Consider the following 16,877-nt stretch of genomic DNA (forward strand, 5'->3'; position numbering starts at 1 on the left):
ATGCAAGGGCTTCTGGGAAGAACCACTTCAACCAATGAGCTTGCTCCTTCTATCAAGTCAACCTGAGTTCTCACCTTGTAATTGTCCAAACAACCTGAATTCTCACCTTGTCACTGTCCAGACAACCTGAGTTCTCACCTAGTAATCCTAACATCTCCCCCTTTCTTTTGATTTAGAACATAGGACAGTCATGACCTTGAAACATAAATCCATCAATATGGGAAGTATTACACATAATTACATAAATTACATAAGCACATAGTAACATAGTAACATAACACATGCTAGAAGTATATAACAAATAACATAATCAAATAATCATAAATTGAAAATTTATAAATGTCCATAAGTCCATTGTCCATTAGTCTCATCTTGTGTGAGGAAGTCCAATGATTCCTGCTGGTTTTTAAAGTTCTTTAACAGTCTTCTTATTATCCATGCTCTTTCAGTGTCAGATGTTTCTTAGATCTTCTCCTTTATTTTGAGGTCTTTCTCTTTTTCTGTCTCTCTCTGATGGACAAGGCGAATATGACTCGTTGGCACCCATCTGATTCCTTCTCCTGCTGAAGAAATACAAGCAAACCCTCTCTCCCAGGCAGCCAACCTATCTAATTTCCTTCTATTTACCACTTTCTAAATCTCTTCTCATCATCTGGCAATTACATTGGAGTTGTTTGCACTGGACACAGCCCTGTAGGTTTAAAAGGCCTGTATTCTCCCCAAGTGTAATCCATTTTTGCAATCTGATTGCCTTTTGGCTCACTTATCAGGTAATCCCTTTCTGCCATGTGATTGCTTTTCTGCTGGTTGATCAAATCAGAGCCCTGACCTTCTAAAGGCTCTTTGGGTGTAACATCAGCTGCCATCATGCCCCAAGTCTTTTTTTGCCTGGGGCCCTGGACCTGGGCCCCTCATCCCATTTCCCTGAATTATTCTACACTCTGATGCCCAATGGAGTCCTCTGTTGCATTTTGGACATGGGGTTTTAGGTCTTCTTTCACCCTGTCTTCTCACTGTATCTCCATTTCTACACTGAACTCTTAGATGCCCAATTTTTCCACATTGAAAACATCGCCGAGTTTCTCTAGAAGGCCCTTGCCAGGAGGGACCCTGACTTTCCACATTCATCATAGTCTGGGTGTAAAAAGCATTTGTTCCCACTGTAGCACAGCGTCTTATGATCTTCTCTAAAGGAGCATCTTTGTCAAATCCCCATATAATTCTTTTGCAAATCTCATTGGCATTTTCCTTAGCCAGATGTCTGGTCATTATTTCTGTAGCTGCATTTTCTCCAATAGTTCTTTTGACAGCAGTTTGCAAACGTCCCACAAAATCTGCAAAAGGTTCATTGGGACCTTGCTGTATTTTAGTGAAAGCCTCTCCACGATCTTTCTGTCCAGGGAGGACACCCCAAGCTTTTATAGCAGCCTTGGCAATTTGCTCATATATTGTCATGGTATAATTAATCTGTTCTGAATTCTCTCCATACCGACCTTCACCAGCTAAGTGCTCAAAAGTGAATTGTGTGTTAACTCCTATTTCCAAATTGCATCTGACTTGAATTTTACATAATTCATGAAATTCCACAAGCCATAGCAAATTTTCTCCAGGTTCCAGACATGTCCTTGCTATGGATTTCCAATCATTCGGGGTTAGGACTTCATAAGACAAACCATCTAGTAACATTTTAACATAAGCTGATGTAGCCCCATAAAGGTACAACCTTTTTTCAAATCCTTAATTTTATTCAAATCTAAAGGTGCATATCTTCTCCTTTTTTTACCTACAGAGTCAATATTTTCAATCACAGGATATGCATGTATAAAATCACTTATATCCTGCCCTTCTTTCTTAGCTTTAACCAATGCTTTTTCTAATCTTGTCATAGGCTTAGACTGCTTCACAGACAATTCTGTTTGTGTTTCTGCCTCTTCCTCTCCTCCTTCTTGCTCCACCCCTGAAGGGTTAATTGAGGGAGGAGAGGGGAGGTGCTCCTGTTGCTGTTGCTCAGAATTGTACTTAACTTCATTGTTATCTGATTCATCCTTTTCACCTAGTTTAGTTGACACCTCCCCATTTTGCTCCTTCATCTCTTCCTTTAGAATAACATTTTTTAAAGCCATTTGGATTAAATTTAGATTGGACTGGAGAAGGACAAGAGTTAAAGAGGAGAAGTCTCTGCATTACATCAGGCTTGACGGGGCTCTCTGCAGGAAGGGAAGTCACTTCTCTGGACAAGAGTTAACGGCAACTACATGGAGACAACGGTTCCCTACAGGAAGAAGAATCTGTCTGAGAGATTTGAGTAGACACAGCAGATCTCTTCCCAGAGAGCGATCCAGCAGCTTCTGGAGACGACAGCTCGCTACATTTTATTTACATATTATTTGTTGTAGGATTAAATCAATGCTACACTAGATTTAACCAGTGTCTCCTCAGTTCCACTTAGTACCTTGTTTCAAGTTCTGGCCCCTAACAGAATAAGGAAATATTAAAAAAAAATACAATAAAACTCAAATAACATATTCAAAAATTAACTCCTAATGCAGCCTTTAGGAATCCTTAGGTTTACATTAATGATAGACCCAATGTCCAGTAAGACACAGTTTTTCCAAAAGGCATGCTGCCTCAAGGGCATAGCCACTGAGCTGAATGAAGCCTTAAAACCACCTAATCTAACCCTCTCATTTTGTAGGTGAGGATCCTGAGGCCCAGAAATATGAAATGACTTGCCCAAGTCATACACAGTGTCAGGATTGGGATTTGAACCTCCAACTTCACTTTGATGTTCTTTCCACTGTACCACATACAAACGTCACAAAGGAAAAAAAAAACAGTCAATTGAAGAAAATCGTAACCCAATTATTACTAAGCTTGTTCCCATTATAGTTACTGTCTAAGGAACGTTAAAGAAATGAGAAATGCTCAAGTGTTCTCAGATGGCCAATAGATGACCCTCCTAGGTCTCTTTCCCTCATCTATAGCCTACAGGTGATGAGGGAAAGGAAAGGGGGAACCCCTTTGGTCGGTGTAACGATAGTAAGATAGTCCCATGAGGCGCAGTGTTCCCTGTAAATGAATTTACAGGCCTGAAAACCTAGATTGATAAAAAGGTTTATTGTAGAAATTTGGAAGTAAAGTTGAAGGTAGAAAGACAACCAGGGCGAAAGGTGGTCGTTGGGTGGGCAGGAACCCTTACATGGCTGGAAGGACACCATGTTTGGGGGGAAGGGCTCCTGCACAGAGAGAGCTCCAGCTTGGCTCTTTTATACCTAAAAGGGACTTGTGGGCGGTGCTCCAAGTTCTTGGCGGGCTTTTCAAATAAGGAAGAAACTGGTTGTGGGGGGTTGGGGAAACCTGAGCAGATAGTGGGGGCTGAGAAACCGAAGCCAGCTCAGATCTGGTGGGGGCTGGGCCCAGATATTCAAAAGGGTGATTTTTGACCAGGATTTGTGAATCAAAGATCAGCCATGGGGGTTGGGAAATCAGAAAGGAAATCTTAAAGGGACCTCAACTCCCATCACAGGTATGGGAGCCCACAGTCGTAATACATAGGTAAGTAATATGTTTTCAGTTTCAAAATCATCAAAACTTCTCTAGATTTTCTTCTTTTGCAAAAAAAACGAGGGAAGGAACAAATCCTGAGGGGTAGTCCAAATAGTAAGAAAGGTCCTGGGAAGGTGAGTTTTCTGTCAAAATCAGTGGCAAAGTCACCAAAGAGAACTTAATAGAAAATTTCAGAAAATTCTGAGCTCTTAAGTAGGATTGAATGAGATGAGGTGAGATCTTTCAATGAGGAGGAGGGTCAGTAGTGGGAGGGGGTGTTTTGTGTTAGGGATTAAAGGGGCTGTCCTGCCCACAGGAGGCGCTTCCTCTCTTCCATTGTCTACTCGAAGAGTGGGACGCCCTTCTCGTGAGAATGTACAATAAACTTTGCTTTTCTCTAGAGCTCCCTCCAGCTTTTTTATTAAATGGTGACCCCTCACCATTTCCGTACCACACAGGATGAATGGTAGAGGTGAGGAAAGATACAATTCTAAGCACGGTAGATAGCTTGTGAAAAGGTACAGAGATAAGAGATAAAATGTTATAGGGAATATCAAATAATCCACAGGGTTATGATTTAATAGCCTAATTAAATTCGTATGTAAAGTATGTGATCAGTAATGTATCATCCTGGAGAAAATGTCTGGAGTTAGGTGAATGGCTATAAATGCCAAAAGGAGGAATTTCTATTGTGCCCCAATGGCAGTAAGGTACAAATCGGGGAAGTCTATTTTCTAGGAATATCCATCTGGCAGCTTTTCGGACAAGGGATGGATGGGGGAGGAGCTGTGAGAAAAGATGAGTGTCTTCCAGAGGTTCTCAAACTGCGGCCTGCTGAGGACGTTTATGCGGCCCGCCGGGTTATGGCAAATGGACTGAGGGGCGGAACCATAGACTTAAAGCAGGGGTGCATCTTAGAGGTCATCATTTTACAAGATGAGGAAATTGAGGTATAGAAAGGCTAAATAATGGGCGCCATCTGTAGTAGTGAGCACATCACTACTCTGAGCCACTTTTGTCATTCATAAAATGAGAGCCTTAGCTCAGATGATGACATTTGCTGAGGGTTTTTAAGTTTGCAAAGCCTTCGCAATAATACTGTGTAATTAATTATATAGATGGGAAAACCTTCGGCTCAGTGATTTTGCCTTACGGATGCTTGGTAAGAACAGGGAATCCAGAGGCCTGTGCCTCAGGATCGGGTCCGTAATTTCCAGGGTCAACCCCATTTAAAAATAAAGCACATTTATTTTTCTCAATGAAGCCAGATGGGGCAGCAATGGCGAGGCTCTGCAGAAGAGACGAAAGTTCCTTATCTCCTTGGAAACCAAACACTCAAAACCGGATGTTACAACTCTAGCAATCCCCTACAAATCAAGGCTGTAGTCACGCAAAATTTTTAGCTCCGTTTTAGTCCCTTACATCTGCTTCCGGGTCTTCTCTCTCTCCTCCCTCCCCCACCAGCCTCCACTCGATGCCACCCTCTTCATTCGGCAAGACTTATTGGCCGTCCTTTTGAGGAAGCCGAGTTACCCATCGCTGATTGGCTCAAATCTTTGTTGTTGGGCGTTGCACAATTAAAGAAAGGGGAGGAGGGGGAGTGTCGGGTCTCCTTGGTAACGCCCAAGAGGCCGGTTGTTCTGATTGGTCCGTTCCACCTCCGTCTCTTTGTCTCCATTCCAATTGGCGAATATTTTCTCGGGGAGGAGGAGGAAGGCGGTGCCTCTGGCCAGGTTCCGGGACTGACGTGGCTAGTTGCGGGAGTCGAGAATGGGGGGGGAGCCCGGAGGCTTTACCTGCAGTCGCTTCCAGGTGAGTGCTGCGGACCCTCGCGGCGCGAACAGCCATTTAACGGTTGCTCCACGTTCTGTCTTCCCCGCCCTTTCCCTGGGAGCTGTGGTCGCGGAGGTGGGGGGAAGGGAAGGTGTGAGAACGATTCCGCCACTCCCCCCCCTCCTTTTCTGGCGCCCGGCTTCGGGCGCACGACTTGAGTCCGGGAGGTGCGTGGAACCCCGCCCCCTCCGACTCCCGCTTCTCCTCCCCGGGCTGGATCCCAGCCCTGTGCGCTTGCGCTTGTTCACCTGTGGCCTCGAGTCGAGCATGGGGGGGAATGGGGCGTGGGGGTGGATAGGTAGGCTGCGCCTCCCCTCCCCCACTGCCCCGAATCGCTGGCTGACCCCGAGAGCGCCGGGGTCTCTCTCTGGGCCCTGTTTCCTAGTCCTAAGGCCCATTCTTCCTTGTCCTCGGGACATTTGGCCCCGCGCTGGGAGAGGGAAAGGTCTCGTTTTCCCTCCACAGCTCATGGGGGGGCATTATAAAACTGGAAAATAATACGAATGGCCCGATCATGAACTACGGCGCGCAATCGGGGAGGCCTAGACCGCAGTCATAAGCTGCCCAGGCCACGCAAGCCCCATCTCAGGCCCTGGCCACTGGCCAGTCAGTGGGCAGCGCGAGTGACCTCTAGGGCTGTTAGAACTGGCAGGGGCCTGGAATACCAGCTCCCCATCCTTACCCTCCAGCCGGCATTTACAGAAAACATTTGGTTTCCTAGGTAGTGAATGTGGGAATAAAAGGATTGAGCAAGAATAAATCTTTATGCTTAGACATTTGCATTCTGAGACATTTATGAACTAGAGAAGAACGTGAGAGGCCATTTGCCTTTCTCCTCCCCCCTTCCCCCACGCAAAAAGGGAAAAAGCTTGCTCTGTTTGCCAGCAGCTCTGAAGATTACGTCAGAATCAGCCTTTACTATGGCACTGACTGTCCTAAGTCAAGGAGACTGGCAAAATAATGCAAAGGCAGAGTATAACGCACAGTAGTCACTATAAGTCGTTATTGCCTTCTTACCCTTTTAATAAAGGGTAGTAATAGCAAGCAGTTATTAACCACTCTTAATTCCAGTGATTTCCCTCAATTATTTTTACTTATCTTCGATTTAGTTTGCTTTTTATGGATTTACATGTTGACTTTTCCAGGAGGTTATAAACTCCTTGAAGGCAGAGACTTTCACTGCTTTTTGTATTCCCAGCTCTTAATTTAGCAGTACCTGGCCCATAGTAGGCATATTAATAAATGTGTATCGGATGGATGAATGAATGAATGAATGAATGAATGAATGAATGAATGAATGATGATGGCGTTGGCTGTCTTAAGTCCGGGAGACCAGCAAAACAAATGCAAGGGCAGATGAATGGGAAGCACTGAAGCAAGTCTGTTGCTGCCTTCTTTCACCCTCATTAATTCCAGTACTTTCCCTCTCAATGATATCATCTGTATTGTTTACTTTGAACATAGTTGTTTGCATGTTGTTTTTACCATTAGATTATAAGCTTTATGAGGACAGCCTTTTTGCTTCTTTTTGTTTTTTTCAGCCCTTACTACAGTCCTGGGCATATAGTAGATGCAAAATAAATGTTTATTTAGTGAATGAATCCGTTATTGTTGAACAGTCATGCCATGTTAATGGACAGTTTAAAGGTGGAGGGAGTATCTTTTTGCCTGTCCAGCAAGAGCTTGCAGGCTTTGTCAATGCATCACCTTTACATAGAATTTCTTTTTTTTTTTTCTATGATATGTTCTATTTGAGCCTCATAACAACTTGTAAGATGCTTACAGATCAAGCATGCCCATTTTATAGATGAGAAACTTGAAATCCAGAGAGAGAGTGTGTGACTTGTTCAAGATGCCACAAGTGCGGGTGCTGGGCCTAAGATTCTAGATGCTATTTTTGAGTCTAGTGAGTGAGCCCTCTTAACAGGAAAGAAAGTTTGAGTATGGTTTAGAACAGGGATTCTCAAACTACGGCTGGTGGGCCAGATGTGGCCCACTGAGGACATTTATGTGACCCGCCGGGTTATGGCAAAATCAAACCGGAAGTGACATTTGACCTAAACTCGAATTAGCAACGCACACTTCCTGCACTAGCCTGAGAGTCATAGTTTTTGTTTTTACTATAGTCCGGCCCTCTAACGGTCTGGCTCCCTATTTAAAAAGTTTGAGGACCATTGGTTTAGAAGAAGAGAAATAGTAGGTTAATGGTGGAAAGGGGTATAATGTTTTGAAGGTGGAGTTAGTAAACCATTTGGACAGTGAAAAATGGGGAGTCTGACTTTGTTAATATTTATTTTCTGTCTTGTCTTTATATTCAACATCTACAGCAGAGCTTTGTATGTAGTGCACATTTAATAAATGCTTGAATAAATATTGAATTTGTTGGGGTGGAACTTGTGATAACATAGATGATAAAGGAAAGCAGAGGTGATGAAAAGGAAGTTGATAGTTGGTCAATAAATCTTTTAAAATCAGTGATTTTTAAAAGTACTTATTATAAGCTTTTAAAAGGTTAAGAAGAAGAAATAGTTCAATAAAACTTAAAAACGTGAAATAAAATTTTATCCTAAACCCCTAGCCTTTTTACAGAGCAGAACTAACCATTGAACACATAACAAGTACATATAAAATGCTTTTGTTTTTCTTTTCCTTTCAGCCCTACCTGAAGTTCAATGAAGAACTTTAATGTGGTTGTGAAAATATTTGGTACTCATTGCAACTTTCTAAACAGGTGAGTGAGCTAATGGAAAATTACAGTTTTTATAACATGATTTGGGAGTAGAAATAGGCATAGAGGCTATAATTACAGTAGGTAAGCTGAAGGCAAGTCACTCAGTCTTTCTGGGTGAGAGTATTATGCTAGATGATGACTTATAAGATCCCATTCAATTCTAAATTCTGTCAAGAATAGGATAATCATTGTGATGGAAAACAATTTTAGAATTGTTAGCATGGAAGAAATGACAGTATTTGGTTATGCTTTAGATATATAAATAATGCTAAATTCAGAAAGTAATTCTAAGCTTGTAAACCAACTATTAAAATAGACCCAAGTCCAGATTTTCTCATTAATATTTACTTGTTAATAATTTTTATTACCTAAAATTGGTTTACTTTCTGTCAATCTGATTTTGTGATAGAAGTGATAGCTTACATTACCTACATACATAAATATTTACATACATACATATGCACACACAGTACTTTTTAAGGTTTGCAAAATACTTTATTATATCTGTTATGTTATTAATACAAGAATTCTGTGAAGTAAATCCTCTTTTTATAGGTGAAGAAACTGAAGCATAAAGAATCTAAATGATTTTCCATTATTACTTGGCTAATAAATGGCAGTACCAGTATTTAAACCTCCCAAATCTATTATTATTTTCACTGAACCAAGCTGCTATTGATATATATGTATATGTATTTTCTCTAAAGATTTTAAGCACTTTTATGGACAGGGCTAATTTTGTGCTTCTTGTACACTCTTACACAGGGCTAGATATAATGAGTACTAAAAGTTTAATTGATGATGATGGGGATTGTAGGAAGGGGTGATAAGAGAGAAGACTTTACTTAGAGTCTTATCAAATTGACTCTCTTCCATATTGAGAATCTACTTCTTTTGTGGAAGATTTCTTATAAGAAGGGCCTTCTACCCTGATCTATCTAGTCCGGAACTTAAATTTTTGTGATCTTAACTCTCCATTAAAGTATGTAGTTACTTCTGTCGTCTTCTCCTTATAAGTATACCTATCCTTGACTTTGACAATTCTTCAAACCTGTGATTTTAACATTATGGATATTTCCTTCCCCTATGTAGATTGAAAGCCATCCATTCATCTTTAGTCTATGTAGTTCTCCATATTTTGTCCTTCATGGAGAACTTCCCATATGCTCTTACTATATTTTTGGCCCAACTCCTTGTTATCATATCTTAGAAATAGTTGCTTTGTGGATCAATCAGTGTTGATATTCAGCAAATTATTTACCAAAGTTATCTTTATGGCTACTTGTATTAAGGAATCTTAACACCTAAACATATGCCTGAGTGAGATCCTTTGAATGAGCAGTCTTTATAGCTATTTTTACTTTAGAGGATTTTTTTTTTTAAGGGATTCAGAAATAATTAGAAAATGATTAAAAGCTTTTTTCTAATCATTTTCATTTGGAATATTTTTCTTGATAACAGATTTGATAGAAATAATGAGAAAGCACATTCACCCCTTCCAAAAGATACTGAAATCTTTGTAACTGAGTTTTGCTTTTTTTCTTGCAATACCATGTATAATCTTTTAAAAAATTTTTTTATTTTATTATTTATTTATTTATTTATTTTTATTTTTTAAAAATTAATTTTATAATTATAACATTTTTTGACAGTACATATACATAGGTAATTTCTTTACAACATTATCCCTTGTACTCCGTTTTGTTCCGAATTTTCCCCTCCTTCCCTACACCCCCTCCCCTAGATGGCAGGCTTTCCCATACATATTAAATATGTTATAGTATATCCTAGGTACAATATATATGTGCAGAACTGAATTTTGTTGTTATTGTTGTGGTTGTTGCAAAGGAAGAATTGGATTCGGAAGGTAAAAATAATCTGGGGAGAAAAACAAAATGCTAACAGTTTACACTCATTTCCCAGTGTTCCTTCTCTGGGTGTAGCTGATTCTGTCCATCATTGATCAATTGGAATTGGATTAGCTCTTCTCTATGGTGAAGATATCCACTTCCATCAGAATGTATCCTCATATAGTATTGTTGTTGAAGTGTATAATGATCTCCTAGTTCTGCTCATTTCACTCAGCATCAGTTCATGTAAGTCTCTCCAAGCCTCTCTGTATTCATCCTGCTGGTCATTTCTTACAGAACAATAATATTCCATAACATTGATATACCATAAATTATCCAACCATTCTCCAATTGATGGGCATCCATTCATTTTCCAGTTTCTAGCCACTACAAAAAGGGCTGCCATAAACATTTTGGCACATATAGGTCCCTTTCCCTTCTTTAATATTTCCTTGGGATATAAGCCCCGTGGTATCACTGCTGGATCAAAGGGTATGCACAGTTTGATAACTTTTTGGGCATAATTCCAGATTGCTCTCCAGAATACCATGTATAATCTTTTCATTCTTTGAAATTTTCTTCCTTTAAGAGAACTTGAAAATCAGTCCTAGAATACCTTTAGAATTTTGTCACTTTCCATATAGATTTCCTCAATATTTATTAGTGAGATCCATTTGTTCTTTTTTATTTCATTTTAAAGGCTATTTCTACTTTATCATATAGTAATGGCGTTGCTGAAGTATAGAGCCCAAATATTGTCATTCTGCTTTTATAAATAATGAGAATAAATTTCTATAGAAATGTTAAGTTTCTTCCACTTTATTTCTATTTATTTTCTTCCTAGTTTCATGAACTCTTAAGTTCTTGGGATAATTTGGTACCAGGTCCTTTTCCCATTGTTGCTTTATGCTATTTTATTAGGTGATTGTACTAATAATCTTAAATCCTATGAATTTGTAGGGGCAGTTAGATAGTGTACTAGATAGTTTCTGTCCTGTAGTCAAAAATCTGAGTTAAAATCTGGCTTAGACACTTCCTAGCAGTGTGACTCTGGGCAAGTCATTTAACCTCAATTACCTTATCAAAAAAACCTCACAAAAACAACTAATTAAATAAATAAATATGAACTTGTGCTCTAAACTGGTATTGTCCTTGTATGTAATATCACTGTTTAGTAGGGCACCAAATGTTTTCTGGTCAAGATAGTTTCAGGATCTGGCTTTCCTGTAGTGGCATTAAAACAAATGGTAAATGTGGCAAAAAAAAATAATGCAAAATCATTTAAACTTAAGAAAGAATGATTATCACACCATTATTTATCACACCATTATTTTTTCTTATCACATTACCTAGGTTATTGTAATAGCTTCCTAATTGGTCTATTAGCTTGTTGTCTCTTCCTTTTCCTGTTTGTGTTCCCCAGAGCTGTCAGATTATCTTTCCAAGGCACGCTTTGATTTTGTCACTTCTCTGTTTCTATATTGTTAAGTGGTTCTTTGTTATGTCTAGGATAAAAGATATAAATGCCTCACATTGGTATAATCTGGCCATTTTTCTCCTGTTGAACTCTGAATTCTAGCCAAATTAGTTTGCAGAGTGTTCTCTATACTCAGCAGTTTTACTGCCACTTTTCATTTGTCAAGACAAGTTTGGAATGCATTCTTTTCCTCACCTCTGGCTTTTAGAATCTTTCCTTCAGGGCTTCTTTTAGGAAATAAGTTCTTCCATGAAGCCTCCTCTCATTTTCCCAGTTGTTAGTGCTGTCTTCCTCCTCAGAATATCTTGTACTTATTACTCTGTATGCATATTTAAAAGACTAGATGTAAAATAAAAGGATATAAAACTTCAAGACAGAGATTTGGTTTGGATCCTGCTTCTGACAGTGACCATAGATATGTCATTTAATTTATCTCAGTTTTTTCATCTATAAAATGGGAATAATAAAAGTTCTAGTATTTTCTCTATGGGCCTGTCATGATAATATGTTGAAAAATTTTGTAAATGGCCATCAGAATGTAGTGATGACAATAAAGATGATTTATCCTCTTTATAGAATGTTAGCTCTTTATTCTGAACTTAAGAAATATTTCCATAACAAAGAATTTTGAAAAGGGAATTGTATATAAAACTGCAAAACTATTATAACCAACTTTCTTTTCCTTTTAAATGTATATTATTGTATAACTTTGTTTTTTTTTTTTTTCCTCCCTCCCCACCTCTAGAGATGGGTACCATTAATGTATATGTATGTAAATCCATACTATACATTACTAATTTCTTTCTTGGGATATAGTTAGCGTCGTCTTTCATTTCTTATAATACAGTAGTATTTCATCACAACTCTATACCACAATTTGTTTAGCCATTCACTCCTTGATGGGCTTGCAGGTACTATTACTTTTCATCTTTGTATCACTAGTTTGTTAAAATAAGTGCTTAATAAAAGCTCTTGTTGAATTCAACTATTTTTCCATTTTTGGTCTCAACAACTTCTTTAAATGTTTAAATATGTTGCATGGAACTATTGTAATTTTTTTATCCTCATAATTTTGTATTGATTTTGTTCTTGGCTGTATAACCCATTGATCTGATTGCATGCACTCAGCTGCTTCTGAAATGATTCCTACGTCCCTAACCATTTGTTTCCTCTGTGTTATTATATGGTCATTTTTGAGAGCTTTTTTTGTTTGTTTTTGATAAGTACTTGCCATACAGTGCTTTTCATTTGATTTCTTGAAAAAATATTTGAGATTTCTGAGACATTTGACCTCTTTTATTTCTTTATCTCAACTTTAATTCCCAACATAATTTTTTTGTCATCCTTCTCAATGGCTAACTTTTTGTAGTACCTAAGGTTAAATTCAAGAGGGAGAATTGTAAGTCAAGGGAAACAGTCTTAGAGTGAGGAATGTCTCGGTTCAAGTTGATCTTTGATACATACTGGTTGAGACTTTGGAAAATTACCTTAACCTCTCAGTACCTTAGGCAAATCTGTATAGATTGCAAAGCATATGTGCATCAGCATTAATAGAATGGAGTGTTCTCACTGGGAGTTGCCTATTCCAATGAAATTACAGATCCAATTTTTTAAAAAAATCAGGATTCAAAATGATGTGGTTTGGAGCATTGTGTCTTCAGCAACTCTTCTTGCGGTACTTAATGGACATTCCAAGTGTTCAAGTTCTCAATGAATAAATGTTTTGTATTGAACTTGAATCTAAGATGAAATAAACTTTGTCAATTCCTGTGTATATTTCTTTTTTGTTGGGGCTATAACCGAAAGTATTTCTAGCTTAGAAGACCTGTCAGAACTTGTGCTTCTGTGGCATAGCTTCACTGGCATGCCACATGATTACATCAGAATAGTTCTTTTGTGAAAAGTGTAGAGTATGCTGTTCTATCCCTTCCAGATATAAGTAGATCTAGTTGTGAGATTGGTTTAGAATTGTATTTAGTAAGGTGGCAAAGAAAGAAACATTAAACTTGGCATTTGACTCTATATGGAGTTGAAATAATAGTTAACATTTGTATAAACTTTTAAAAGTTTCACAAAGCCCTTCATATATAGTATTTCATTTGATTTTCAGAACAATCCTATGAAATAGATATAGGTGATATTATTACCATTTTACAGATGATAAAATGAAGCCTGAAAAAGGTTAATATGTGAGGCTAGTCAATGTCAGTCACAATTTGAATCCAATTACTAATACTCAGGTCAGTACACTTAGCATTATACCACTTTACCTCTTGCATGCTACATTAATGCTTACCTTTATCTTTAAAACATATAACACTTTCACTTTCTCCTTTAAAGGATGATGAAAAGCAAATTAGATAATACAGTAGCTCTTTGTAATTGTAAATCATTTGTAACTGTATCAAATCATTGTAACTCAATCAATCTGTTATACAGTCTCCCCTATAAGTATGTGTAGTTTTAAGTTAACAAAACTTTAGATTATACATTTAAGACTGTGCTTTTAAGACTTCTGGGACACCCGTAATCAATACTTAACCCACATTTATTATTATCTGCAGAAATAATGAGATTTCTTCCCTCTAATACGGAAATTTTAAAAGATTTAGTAGATGCGGCATAGACAAGATTCTATTATTTTCTTTGGACAGTGGTTTATACAATTAGATACATAAAATGTTTTGGATTATCATAATTTTAATTTTTGTTCTAAGCTTATAATTATAGACACGGCATCAGAAATTGGAAGGGCAGCTTGGTACGCCTGTATGTTAATGATGAGAAAGATTGTGGTTCTACATTGACCATAATTTTAATTACACATTTTGAATTATCGAATAGGGATATTGTCCATTTCTGTCCTCACTGGTGATGACTTCTTTTGCCAGTTCTATCCAATATATATGCCTAATGTGATGTAGATAAGAAAGGAAAAAGTTCAAAGATTTGAGGTATACATAAAAGTTTAGATTCTTGAGAAATTTAACTTGTTTTTTCCATTTTAGAGACAAAGATCACAGAATCAGAGCAGTATGTTTGAAGATTTTCATAGTGTTATAGTGTGCTTTAATAATTTTTTTAAATGACAAGTAGCCTAAAATGTCGAATAATGATTAAATTGTGTTACATTAGTATAATGAGATATTATTGTATAATTAAGAACATAGAATATAAAGAAGTCTGAAAAGACTATTATGAAATGATACAAAGTAAAAAAAAGAATAACCAATAATGGTATTGATGTTTAATGTTTTTAATAACAATTAATTTTAAAATAATCATAAGACTTAAAGTTTAAAGGGACCTTAGAGATCATGGATTTAGAGCTTGAAGAGATCTTAGAGGTTATCTAGTTCAATCTACTCTTTTGCAGATAAGTAATTTGCCCCAAATCTTGCAAGAAGAATTGAAAGTGGGATTTGAACCCAATTCCTTTAACTCCAGAGCCATTGTCCACTGTCTCACTGACCATAGAAATACAATGATTTCTCTAAATAGAATAGGATGCAAGATAATTGATTTAGAACTAGAAAGAACCTTAAAAAGTCATCATGTCTAGCTCCCTTTTCATCCCCTCCTTTTATACATGAGGAAGTTGAGCCCTAGAAAAGTTAAATGACTTGTCTAGTGTTCCAAAAATATAGAATAGTTGACATTAGGGAATGAGATTCAGTGTAGTAATGAATGTTTTCAACTCCAAAGATTTTTTATGATCTGTTAGCAAAATGTATAAGACTTACGTATAAACCTTTGCACAGGTTTGGCTTTTGTATAGTCTATTCTAATAATGAATAGTGAATGCCTTTTTGCTATGAAGGAGTTTATATGTTAAAAATTAAGACTAACATACAGTTAATATAACTGTGAAGGAGCAAAACCATCTTTTTAAGATTAAGTTGAGGGAGAGAGATGGATCCAGAAATTGTGTTGGAAAGTTAGAAGATTGGTGAAATTATTATAGAAAAACTTTTGGAAGAGTTTTAAAAGAAAAAAATAACAGTCTATTGAAATAATTACTTCATTTATTTTGTAGGGGAATCCTTAACCATAAAACTTCATTTAAGCAAGTAATATCTAGCATTCCAAGAAACCAAACTTATAGTCATAGGTACACATACTTGTTAAACTCTCTCTGACCCTTCTAGATATGAGTAGGCCATAGCTCAGATAAGATAAACTGCACAAAAATAAGTGATAAGATTTGACAACTGAATCACAAATGAGTTTCATTTGTATATAAGGAAATATTAAAGAGGCATTAAATCTCATTCTTTGAGCATATTATCTCCCACAAAATTAGGTGAAAATTTGAAGAGGATTTTACTTATAGTAACTCAAATTTTTGTATAGGTGTGGTTAGAAATATCAATATGAAACCAATTTCTTCGTGTTTATGAATTTCTTTCTTTGTACCAATTCTTTGAAAATACAGTTACAAAAGAAGGAAAGAAATCTCCTTAATACTAGCACAGATTTCATCTGATGATTACCAGCTTGGTATTTTTTATTATACTTTGCATGATGTAAGCTTTATCAGTAAAAAAGCCTATATCCTTTTGAAAGTGCCTTAATTTTGCTCTTTTATTACAGAAATGTTGAGCCGTTTGTCAGGAATAGCAAACACTGTTCTGCAGGAGTTATCAGGGGATGGCGCTGACGGTGATATAGTGGAGTCTCCAAATCTAGTGAGTAGTTTTTCTTATGAGCTAATAAAATTCATTCTTATTGCTTTTGGGGGAAACAGTGTAATAGCTAAAGATCAGGGGATTTCTTATCTTTGGTTTGAGAATTTCTTGCCCTTGTGTACCTAGTCGTATTGTTCTTGCTTGTAACAGATTTCACAGATATATTTTTAATATCAAGAACTGTGTGAAAGAAGTAAATCTGCCCCAATTCTGTATGATCACATCCATCTATGTTATAGTTGACTATAGAACTTGCCTATTTCAAGTCCTTGTTTGAAGTGGAGGGATAAAAATCTGGCTATTAGACATTAGCTAATAAGTCATCCAAATCTTTCCTGACATAATGGTTTCCATGCTAAGAACATGACAGTTCATGGAAATACTTGAGACACTTCCCCTTCCACCTGTAGTGGAAGTGTAGTGGATGAATTGCTACAAAGTAACCAGAAACAAACAAAATCTATATCTTTTAACTTGAGCACTACCATTACTCAGATAATGTATGATTGATTGTATCAGAGGATACAATAGGAGGAAATATTGATGAATTAATTCTTGATCATTACTCATAATTGTGGCCTTTAATGTTTTTGTGTCTAGTTGTTTGAGTTTTTGTTTTTATTTTATTAAAATTATGTGAAATGGGTTTTTTTTCCCCCCAGGGAGAAAAGCAAGAGAAACACCCTAGTCATTTCTTCTTTAAAAAAAGCAAAACAAGAATTTTATGGGTTTTCCTTTGACAAAAATCACAA

The 16,877-nt window shown here is 37.2% G+C and overlaps 1 protein-coding gene across 4 annotated transcripts in view; it reads left to right on the top strand.

Annotated features, from left to right (window-relative positions):
• Positions 1 to 5,257: 5,257 nt before the first annotated feature.
• Positions 5,258 to 16,877, top strand: part of GOLGB1 (golgin B1) — a 63,091-nt gene continuing 51,471 nt past the window's right edge. For all 4 annotated transcript variants that reach the window (XM_074301362.1, XM_074301363.1, XM_074301364.1 and 1 more), the window contains exons 1-3: positions 5,258 to 5,358; positions 8,036 to 8,110; positions 16,031 to 16,125. In XM_074301362.1, the coding sequence (XP_074157463.1) occupies positions 16,033 to 16,125 (93 nt within the window). In that variant the 5' untranslated portion in view covers positions 5,258 to 5,358; positions 8,036 to 8,110; positions 16,031 to 16,032. The remainder of the gene's footprint in view (positions 5,359 to 8,035; positions 8,111 to 16,030; positions 16,126 to 16,877) is intronic.

Source organism: Sminthopsis crassicaudata, chromosome 3, assembly GCF_048593235.1.
Source record: "Sminthopsis crassicaudata isolate SCR6 chromosome 3, ASM4859323v1, whole genome shotgun sequence".
Taxonomy (NCBI): Eukaryota; Metazoa; Chordata; class Mammalia; order Dasyuromorphia; family Dasyuridae; genus Sminthopsis; species Sminthopsis crassicaudata.